Source organism: Globicephala melas, chromosome 8, assembly GCF_963455315.2.
Source record: "Globicephala melas chromosome 8, mGloMel1.2, whole genome shotgun sequence".
In the NCBI taxonomy this organism is placed as follows: Eukaryota; Metazoa; Chordata; class Mammalia; order Artiodactyla; family Delphinidae; genus Globicephala; species Globicephala melas.
The window spans coordinates 111,268-122,481 of record NC_083321.1 but is presented as its reverse complement, the minus strand read 5'-3'; the positions used below and the strand labels follow the sequence as shown (position 1 = coordinate 122,481).

The window sequence follows — 11,214 nt, the reverse complement described above, 5'->3', positions numbered from 1 at the left end:
CTTTAGCATTTCGGGGAGTCACTCAGTTTTCCTGGGTCTCTCCCATGTATACAGGAGGTATACATGTTATTAAACTTTTATTTGTTTTTCTTCTGTTAAACTGTCTTTTTATTACAGTGGGGTCTCAACCAAGAACCTGGGAAGGTAGAAGGAAAGTCTTCTGCCCCTTCCAGCCTCTGGGACGGGAAGCTCCCTCCAAGCCCTCAGCCTTCCTCCCACTCAACGCTGGTGTAACCTGACACTCGGAGGTTCTCATCCCGCCTCCTAGGACCAGCCCATCCCCAATTCCCCAACTTCCAGGAAAAGGAAACTTAAGTGAAATCGAAACTACTGGGGAAAGGGAGGACCCCTGAGATTGTCCAGGCACCTGGATCACAGCTGCCTCATGTCCACCATGAACCACACATCCCAACCGTTCTTCAATGGTGCCCACAGCGGGATCCCCCCGAACTATGAGATGCTCAAGGAGGAGCACGAGGTGGCCATGCTGGGGGCTCCCCAGAGCCAGGCCCCCGTGACGACCACGGTGATCAACATCCGCAGCGAGACCTCGGTGCCCGACCACATCGTCTGGTCCCTGTTCAACACGATCTTCATGAACTGGTGCTGCCTGGGCTTCGTGGCATTCGCCTACTCCGTGAAGGTGGGTGGGCGCCTGGGGGGTTCTCCAAGGAAGTGTGTGTGAGCCTGGAGAGGCCCCCCCCCTGCCTGGCTGGCATGTGGGGTGTGGAGAGCCCTTGTGTGTATTGTTCTGTGTGTGTGTGGCTTGGGGGATCACTCCCAGTGAGAGTTCACAGCGAGGCTGCAGGGGCACACACGGGGATGGGGGGCTATGTCTCCACCATCCCAGGAAGTTCTCCTTCCCAGCCTCATTAGAGAAGTTACATCCTTCACACTTCGGATTCAGACCTCGAGTCTGGTCCAGAAAAGAAAAAGGTACTGAAAGGGCACTGACCACTGGTGGGGTGAGTGGCCAGCAAAGGGGACAGAGCAGAGGGAGGGTGAGCCCTGGGGCCTCCCGGAGAGGCTGAGAGTCCGTGAGGAAGCAGATCGAGGCCCCAGGAGGGGAGGGGGGCCCACCGGGCACTGTCCTGCTTGGGCTCCGGGGAACGGGCAGGGGTGGGTCCCCATGTGGGTGAACGGGCCCTGGGGGACGAGCAGGGGAGGGCCTGAGTCACAGCACCTGGCTGTCACCTGGCCCAGCTCCAGGACCCCTCACCGTCTCTTCTCCCCCAGTCTAGGGACCGGAAGATGGTGGGCGATGTCATTGGGGCCCAGAGCTATGCCTCCACCGCCAAGTGCCTGAACATCTGCGCCCTGGTCCTGGGCATCCTTCTCATCACCGTCTTCATCGTTGTTTTCGCCACTGGCTCCGTGATGATTTTTCAAGCGGTTTCCCAGCTCATGCAGGATTATAGAGGCAACTAGTAGCTGCCGGCAGCCGGAGGCAGTCACCCCTTTTCACTGCAGTTTATACACGCATCTGTCCACAGCTGAATGAAATAAAGCATTTGTATGTGAGGGTGTTGTGTGTTTTTGTTTTGTTTTGTTTTGTTTTTGCGGTACTTGGGCCTCTCACTGTTGTGGCCTCTCCTATTGCGGAGCACAGGCTCCGGATGCGCAGGCTCAGCGGCCATGGCTCACGGGCCCAGCTGCTCCGCGGCACGTGGGATCCTCCCGGACCGGGGCACGAACCCGTGTCCCCTGCATCGGCAGGCGGACTCTCAACCACTGCGCCACCAGGGAAGCCCGGGTGCTGTGTTTTGACCTGGGGAGGGGGCCCTGTTGAGAGTCCCAGCCTGCCCCTGAGACTGAGCCCCTCCCCCCCGTCCCATCTGCTCTGCTGCTCTGAGTGGGACCTGCCAAGTCCTAAGGCTTTGCCTGTTTTTGGCCTTGAGCTGGGGCAGCAGCAATTGGACAGGGGTTTGGGGTGGTGCCTTCCTCTGGGGAAGGGTCATGCCAGGTCCAGAACACCCTTGACCCTGTTGACAAAATACAAAACAAAACAAACGAAGCCCGCAAATAAGAAAAGAGTTTATTTGGAGTTTTAGGATTTGCAATCGGAGAAGTGCAGATTCAAGTAGCAAGTCAGACGTGCTGCGAGGAAAGTACAAGCGCTGGGGGTTCTAAACACAACAAAGACATTCCAGAGAAGTTACAGGGCTTGTTTACGAAGCGGGATCGGTGCCAGCAGGCAGTGGGTCACATGTCAGCAGCTGATGGGCTGCTAAACTGAGGCTTCCAGGGAGTAAAGACAACAGGTTCCAAGTGGTCCCAGGACGGCCAGGACGTGTGCAAATTCCAGGTCCGCAGTGGCTCCCCTGCTCCCTTGCAGACCCTTTGACATGTGTCTCCACTTTGCTGTTCCTGGTCCATGGCCCCAAGGACCCCGTCAGCTCAGGAAGGCTACAAGAGTGCGCGGGCCACCGCTGCAGAGACAGCCCCCAGGAGGAGGAGAAACCCCTGCCCTGCCCCGGAAATCAGCCCCCATCCCTGGTTCTGTCAGGCCTCTAGATGTGTGGGCACTTGGGGTGCCCCAGGGCAGACCCTGCCCACAACCAGCTGGGCAGGTGCGGTGTGAGGTGGGGTGGCCCTAGCCTCCCCTTCGTACCCTGACACCCGACCCCAGCTGTGGATCCCCTCCCGACCCGCACCCACGCCCCTTTATCTGTCCCCAGCTGCAGTCCCGACTCCAGGAGATGGCCAAGGGGCTGGGGTCTCAGGGTGGCCATGAGGGAGCCCCTCTCCCCGGGGGTCTGTCACACGTGAGCAGGGAGGGGACAGCCCCAAGGAAGTGCGGGAGGAGGGGAGGCTGGCAGACCTGCCCCTCTGGATTGGGAAGGACTGACGCCAAGGTGAGGAGGGGCCCGCAGCCAGTAAAGCCCTGGAGTCCGGCAGGGGGCGCTGCCCAAGCGACTCAGACCCCTGCTGGGTGGGCTGGGCAGGTGGAAGCTTCCCGGACCAGCAGCGCTCAGGAAGGGAGCCAGGGGCGAGGCCAGGAGAGATGATCGTTCCCCCCACCCCCACCCCGAGCGCGTCTGTCCTGCTCTGCCCTCACTCCCTCGGGACCAGACCTGGGCGGGGCATCTTCAGGAATCCTAAGGGCAGACTTCCTCCAGGCCAGACTCCAGGCAAAGCTGGCCTGCCACCTAGCAGGATCCTCACCCCAAATCCGTGAAGATTGACGGGGTTACAGTCAGTGCCACCCACCCTTCGCGACTGCTGTCCACCCGACAGGGGGGTGTGGGACGTGCCTAGTCAGCCAGCCGGGGTCGGGGGTTTGGGGGTTTGGGGTCATACGTCTGTCCCCCCACCCCCTGCCTGGGGGAGTGTCCTTCCTGGACTCAGAGAGGCAGGTCCTCCAGCCTCCCCTCCTCCGGGAACCAGCTTCCCTGGGGCCGAGCCTCCCGCGCTCACATGTGGGACCCAAGAGAGAGCGGGCAACCTCGTCTGAGTCACCGTCCTCCAGGGAGGACCCCAACCTACATAGCCCCCGAGGTAGGGCCTTGTGAGGGTTTGGGGTCTAGAGTCCTAGGTGCCAGGATGGAAGGAAATCCACTGTGAAGAGTGCTGAATTCAATGAGAGCCGGACAGAACTGGACCTCAGCCCCGTGAGGGAGCCCAGAAGAGCCTGGATCCCCAAGGGGCCTGTGGAGAAGGGTCACTGCCCCAGCACCAGCCTGTGGCCGCCTGGACTCCTCTAGCCTCTCCTGGGTGATGCACAGCGCACCTGGGATACTGTGCAGGGGGCGGTGGGCCAGCCGGTAGGGTGCGTCCCCTGCGCCCACTCCCTCTGGGGCTCAGAGACAGGAATACCTGCCTGGGGTGCCCCTCCCTGTATTGGGCTGAAGCGGGTCCCCACATCCCCATGTACAGCCCAGGCTCACACCCAATGCCCCAGGGTCCCCAGTGTCTGTGAAACACTTCCACCCAGCAGGGCAGCCACGTTTGCGTGGGAGGGAGTGGTCCTTCCTCTGGGGGTTTCTGTCGACCGGGGCGGGGTCACCAGCTCTGCTCTGGGCTTCTGCTGTCAGCCCACAGCTGAGTGCTCTGTGCTTCCCCGAGGCAACCGGGGACTCACAGCAGTGTCCCCTCGCAGGGGACATCACAGCACCTTCACAGATGAGTGCACTTTATTGAATTCAGCTGTCGACAGCTCTGTCTCCATAAATTGCTGTATAAAGGGGTGGGGGGAGGGGGCAGGCCCACAGCCCCAGGTGCAGGGCCGGCCGTGGATGGCGGAGGAACTGGGTTGCCTCCATGTCCAGCGGCTAGTAGCCTCTATTATTCGCCATCTGTAAAGCCATCTGGTAGGCTTTCAGGTAAGCAAACACCAATCCAACGATCAGAAAGATGCCCAGGGCCAGGGCACTGATGCTCAGGCACTTGGCGGTGGAGGCATAGCTCTGGGCCCCAGTGATATCGCCCACCATCTTCCGGTCCCTAGACTGGGGGAGAAGAGATGGTGAGGGGTCCTGGAGCTGGGCCAGGTGACAGCCAGGTGCTGTGACTCAGGCCCTCCCCTGCTCGTCCCCCAGGGCCCGTTCACCCACATGGGGACCCACCCCTGCCCGTTCCCCGGAGCCCAAGCAGGACAGTGCCCGGTGGGCCCCCGTCCCCTCCTGGGGCCTCGATCTGCTTCCTCACGGACTCTCAGCCTCTCCGGGAGGCCCCAGGGCTCACCCTCCCTCTGCTCTGTCCCCTTTGCTGGCCACTCACCCCACCAGTGGTCAGTGCCCTTTCAGTACCTTTTTCTTTTCTGGACCAGACTCGAGGTCTGAATCCGAAGTGTGAAGGATGTAACTTCTCTAATGAGACTGGGAAGGAGAACTTCTTGGGGTGGTGGAGACATAGCTCCCCCCCATCCCCGTGTGTGCCCCTGCAGCCTCGCTGTGAACTCTCACTGGGAGTGATCCCCCAAGCCACAGGTTCCACAGTTCCCTTGAATCTGCGTCTACGTCTACTTGGGAACTGTAAGTGGCAGTGCAGTTTCCCATCCACGTGGAGCCCCCAGGCTGCGGTCCTCATGTGTGGAGTTCTGCTGGTACAATCCTCCACGAGTCCTCAGACTCCACAGTAGGAACTGTTGGTGTTTACCAGCTGGAGTCAGACTGGGTCTGATTTAAAAACTGAACGGGGTTTCGAAGTGAACTAGGTCCAATTTAAGCTGGACTGGGTCCAGTGCAGGTCCTCGGGCGAGTAAAATCTTAAGCAAAGGCTAACAGCGAATGCGAAATTTGCAAGTTAAAAAAAAAGGTGCAAACATTGGCAGTGCAGGTGGAGCATTTAAGAGCTGTTCGACCACTTGTCCCCTAACCCAAGGACTCCCATGTTAGGGTCGGTTGGTCGTGGAACAGGTTATATTGACTCCAGGTCACCCACCAACGTCAAGAAAATTTCCGAGCAGCGAGATGCACCATGAACCACACACAATCTGCATCCCAGAGAAACATCCCTTTGAGGTTTTAGTTTGGCTCAGAGAGAACCCAAGGCTTAGCTAGAAGAAAGGAACTTGCCACCTGCCGGCACAACCGTTTATTGTATATCTAAGAACTGTTGTCCCAGAAGCTGTAGATATCACAAAAATGGGAAAAGTCTTACTGAAACAACCCAGAGTCACAATGGGCGTTTATAAGGACTATTCCAATTAGATAAAATCATTTAAGAGGTGTACTTGAAAGCAAAGTTTCCCAAATCAAACAGAGCAAATGGGATACCTGTTTTTATTGGTATGTGGAAGCTTCCAAAAGCCTTCAAAATTCCAAAATACCTTCCTTAAAAAATTATTTGCAAAAAGCTAATGAAAATTTAAAGACACAGGTCATAATCAAAAGTCCACCAAAGCATTAACATTACAGCTACTACAGCTCCAAGACCAGACACCTAGGGGCCCAGGGAATGATGTGTCAGTTGTAGTCAACTGTGGCAATGGAAAAGAGATTGTCCTCAAAGGGGATTTTTCAACATCAACTCGAATGCCCTCCTATCTATCCCCAAAGGAGGCCCCATCTGGGCCCCTCCCAGAACTGATGGGACTCTGACGGGTCTCGGGTAAACTGCTACACTATTCCCTTAAACAGCCAAGGAAACTAAAATTAAAATTAATGCAAAACTGGAGCCTGCACAGGGGATCCTGGGAAAGCTGACGGAAGCCAGAGAAAGGTGAGGGTTCTTAGCAGAGTCAGCTCTCCCATGTCTTTGTCTTTATTGCCCGGTCGAGAGAGGAAAACAAAATGTCATGGTGTTGCTTCCTTTCCAAACCAGACCTACAGATTACGGATCTTTCTCCCCCAAGGACTGCCGTTGTCTTCTTGCTCGTCTCACTTTGTGTCCTAGGAGGGGGGCTTGGCTTTCTGCCTGCCTGGGACATGCATGTTGTCAGCTCTTTTTCTGGCTGTCTTTGAGGGTGACTCTGGATCTTGGGGAGGTGGTAACCTGTACACCTTCTCTGAGGATGCCTCTTGGGTCCACGGAGTTGTTTGATATTGCCAGGAATATTTACTGTTTGTCCTGGCTGAGACCTGACAAGATATTTAAAAGGATACTCTAGTGCTGATGAAAAATTAATCAAACTAAGAAAGAAATGGAAAGTCTTATTTGAGCCAAATTTGAGGCTTATATCCTGGGAAGAACGTCTCAGAAAGTACAGAGAACTGTTCTGCCCATTAGAAGTCCAGGCACAGTTACATAAGTTTTTTGAGACAAGAGCGCTGTACGTTAAATGACGTGTTATCGACAGTTACACGATCCAGAGCTAAGCGACAGCGTGGCCCCTTACCAGGTCAGGAAGCGGTGTTATCTTTAAGGAGCTGCCTTGCTGACGGGTGAATATTGCTCTTTATGGTTGAACCAATATTTCTGCCGCTGGGGGAGGTTGGTTGATGCGTAATGTCGATACACGATGCGCAGTGCAGGGAGAGAGGAGGCCAAAGGGCAGAGAAAGTTTTTTATGTTTAAGATTTTCTTGTCTTGCCATAAAATGTGAATTTAACTTCACACTAGGATCAGAAATTTGGCTATATTGGAAGCTGATGTTCAAAGCCTGATAGAAATTTTTTAGGCCTCCTCCCCTAAGCTAAATCTACCAAGAGGAAGGGAAAAACCTCCTAAAGCTCTTGGGAAAGGATTTTTTTTTCTTTTTTTTTTTGCGGTACGCGGGCCTCTCACTGTTGTGGCCTCTCCCGTTGCGGAGCACAGGCTCCGGACGCGCAGGCCCAGCGGCCATGGCTCACGGGCCCAGCCGCTCCGCGGCATGTGGGATCTTCCCGGACCGGGGCACGAACCTGTGTCCCCTGCATCGGCAGGCGGACTCCCAACCGCTGCGCCACCAGGGAAGCCCTTGTAAAAGGATTTATGAGTGGATCAACCTATGGTGTCATTTAAGTTGCAACCCAGTTCTTTGAGGAATTAAAAACAAGTGTCCTTATCTTACAAATCTTTGGAAAACCAGAAATGTGCCTCCAGACACAGTTCAAAGTTCACCTGTTTCTTAAAAATTTGGAATCTGAAGTTGTGACCTGTGAACATCACAGGAAGGATCTTCAGAGCGGTAGCTGGGGGTAGTGCTAATGCCTTAAATGTTGATGACATCTCCCAGCTAAGCTGAGAGTCTGAGCAAAAGGGGGGACTGTTAAAAAGAAACAACAGGCCCCAAATGGAGTCATATGTGCTAAGCCCCACACCAGCCAACCAAGACTTAACACCCAACCTAATTGCAGTTTCAACCTTCCCCGGGAGAGTAACCTTTAGCCAGTCAACCTGGAATTTCCTGGCCAGTATTAGGAGGAAACCCCAATAAGATCCTTTCCCTCCCCCCATAGGTGAATTATTTAAGCCTGAAATCTAAATTATCTAAGACTTTTTTTTGTTTATGACTTCCTTGTCTTGCCTTTAAAATCTTTTCCATTTTCGTAGCCTGTCGATGGAAAAAAATGCACACTGTGAAGAGTTGCGAGTGAAGTTTTATTTGGGGCAAAATGAGGACTGCAGCCCGGGAGACAGCATCCCAGACAGCTCTGAGAAACTGCTCCAAAGAGGTAGCGGGAAGGTCAGCGTTATATGCGACTTTAGTGAAGGGGTCGGGGGGGGGGGCGGGGAAGGTCAGCGTTATATGTGACTTTAGTGAAGGGCTGGTGGGGGCGGCGTGCAGTCAAGCCCGCATTCTGGCAGAGGCTTGCTGCTGGTCACGAGGAACAGAGTCACCTTGAAGGATTTTAGTGCTTTTCTAGATATGAGGAGATGCAAGAATAGGGCTCCTAAAATCTCCTGAAAGTATCTAACTCTCTGAAGACCTGTCCTGCCAGTTTTTCCCAGGGCACAGAGGGCCTCGTTCCTGGTCTCCACCCTGAACTCCTTTCGGGGGGTGTTGAATGGAAGTCAGCAGCTTCAGTGGCTCATGATTTAATCCTCGTAGAGGCAGACGGCGAGTGCCGATTTGTAGTTGGCAAGCCCACTGCAGCTCCTTTCCACTTGTTGGATGGGATGCTGCCCCATTCGTGAATCACTCAGTAAAGCCAATTAGATCTTCGAATTTTCACCGTTGAATTTTTTGGTATTTAATAGGTTCCTGGACCCGATTTCAATGTGGGCGTGTGTGGAGGGGGAGGGGGCTTCCTGCAAGGTGTCTGAGAATTGTACTCAGTTCAATTGAATTCTGACACTGTTTGCCCAGACACAGCTCCAGATCCCACAGGCTAGGGTCTCAGCTCCACAGGACAGCCCCCCGGCCACTTCAGACACCAGGTTATCACCTGGGCTTCTGACCCCGGCTGTAAACCAGAGGGGCCCACGAGGCCCTCCTTGGGTTCAACTGATTTGCCACAGAAGCTCGCAGAACTCAGAGGAACATTTTACTTATTTATCATAAAGAATATGACTCAGGAACAGCCAGAGGGAAGAGACACACAGGGCAGTTATGGGGGACGGGGCACAGAGCTGCCCTGCCCTCTGCAGGCATCTCCATGTGCTCACCACCCTGGAAGCGCTTGGAACGCTGTCCTTCTGGGGGTTTTGGAGACTTCATTGCACAGGCATATTGAGTAAATCATAGATCGTTAGCGACCGACCCAACCTCCAGCCCCTCTCCTCTCCCTGGAGGCCTGGAGACTGGGACTGAGAATTCCAACAGTCTAAACCCATGGTTGGTTCCCCTGAGAAGTGCTCATCCTCAGGTGGGGTCCAAAAGTCACCTCATTACACACGAGGATGCCTTTGTCACTCTCATCACTTAGGAAATTGTAAGAGTTTTAGGAGTTCTTTGCAAGAAACAGGAAGAAGGTCGAATACATGTTTCTTAATATAAATCACAATAACTCAACAGGCAAAGTATCGCTTGGCTGCCCTTTCACGCAGGGCACGCGGGGCTAAGGAATCAGGGGGCTCCAGGCCCTAATCAAACTCTGAGTGGGGCCCGACCCCGTCCGGGCATTTCCCACCCTTGGGGTGGGATGGGAATGGAAGCAAGGGGTGCTCGGCACATCCTCACATGGGATCAGTGGCTTCTGGGTAGGAGCCACGGTCATGGGGCTGGCTGGTGGGGACACTGGAATTGCTCCCCAGTGCCCACCCCAGCAGGGAGGAAAATCAAAACCAATAACTAAGTCACCTACATAAGAATCTTCAAGTTGCGAACTTAAAATGATGCGAAGGTGTGTTCGCATATGCAGTCACGTAAGTTAGGTCACGTGTCTGGCGTACATTGTCATGTGCGTGCATCCTCTCCAAGTGGTGGTGCTTTTGCGTACTGTACCATACGGTACTGTTGCTGTGCATCACGAGGAGCTGACTAACAAAGACCTGATGGAATTGGAGGCCCAGAGAAAGGACTAAGAGAGACAAGAAGAGGAAGAAGTAACTGAAGAACGGAAGAGATTCACAGCGCAGGAAATGGCAAGGGGATTTTCTGTATTTGAGGAGGCACTGTTAGTTTTTGAGGCACAGGACCTGAATATAGAACAGTACATGAAGGTTTCAGTAGCCGTTCAGAATATAATCCAGTGCTACCATGTCACCTATGATAAGAAAAAAAGAGCTACCAGACATCACTGGATCTTTTCTTCAAGAGGGTAGATAGAGTTGAACCCAGCAAGGAACCAGAGCCTGTGCCATCAGCGTCAGGTGTGAGTGAAAGTGCAGCTCGCCCTCCGTCTCCTGTTGCTGACGACCCTTCAGCTCTACCGTCTCCCACCACCTCTCTCTCCTCCAGTCAGTAACTCTTCCTGCCTGTTCCCTCGATGCCAGCCCCTGCAGGCCAGCTGTTGTGCTGCACTACTGTACTTTTCAAGGGACTGCACTGTAAGTTTAAAAATCTTTTAAAGTCTTTAAAAAAATCTTTTCTTTTCTGTGTTTGTTTTTTATATGTTATTTGTGTGAAAAGTATTATAAACCTACTACAGTACAGTACTATATTGCTGATTGTGTTAGTTGGGTACCTAGGCTAACTTTGTTGGACTTAGAAAAAATTGGACTTATGAACACACTCTTGGCACAGAACTCGTTCGTATGTAAGGGACTTACTGTATCCCAGACTGGGAGTGAAGCAGAAATTAAGCCACCTCAAAGCCTAAAGGGTGCAGGGGTGTCACCCCCACCAAACCTCCATTTCGTTCACCTGTCTGGCCCCAGACCCAGATGGAGCTGGTGGAGACTCGGGGCCGCGGCAGACTAAGCCGTGGGAGTCCAAGTGCAGCTGCTGTGCCAGACGTACATCAACCGGGCCCGGGACTAGGGTGTGTGGACAGACGTCTGGGGAAGGCGGCCTTTCCTGTCCTGTCTCTAAAGTTGGACATGGCCACCCGGCCACCTCGTGGCAGATCTGCCAGCTGTAGGAGGGTTGTGTCAGACCCACCAAAACAGAGCTTTGTTTGTGAAACAAAGAATGTCCACCACTCAACGCTACACGGTTCAGGTTGTCAGCCACGGCACTTGCGGACCAACAGGGCGTCCTGAAAGGAGTTCGGGACAAAGGTCAGGAGGAGGCTCCTTGGATGTAGAGAAATCTCTGGAAAAAATTTTAATGAACCCAATTTCTTGTATCTTCCTGAAACTGTGCACCTCAGGTTGGGACTTGAGCCCACGGTCTCTTAATTAGAATCACCCACCTGGTGTCTGGACTTACTGAGGCTCAGCACAGAAGGAATTCAGTGAGAGGCAAAGTGATGGACTTATTAATATAGGACGCTCGTGAGGGATACAGGCGGGCAGGCGAGGGGGTTC

General features: G+C 53.9%; 1 protein-coding gene across 1 annotated transcript; it reads left to right on the top strand.

Annotated features, from left to right (window-relative positions):
* The first annotated feature begins 304 nt into the window (after positions 1-304).
* Positions 305-1,521, top strand: LOC115849530 (interferon-induced transmembrane protein 3-like). The gene is made up of 2 exons (XM_030850871.2): positions 305-643; positions 1,237-1,521. Exons 1-2 carry the CDS (start codon positions 386-388, stop codon positions 1,426-1,428), a joined length of 450 nt encoding a protein of 149 aa, XP_030706731.1. The 5' UTR covers positions 305-385; the 3' UTR covers positions 1,429-1,521.
* The last annotated feature ends 9,693 nt before the right edge of the window (positions 1,522-11,214 follow it).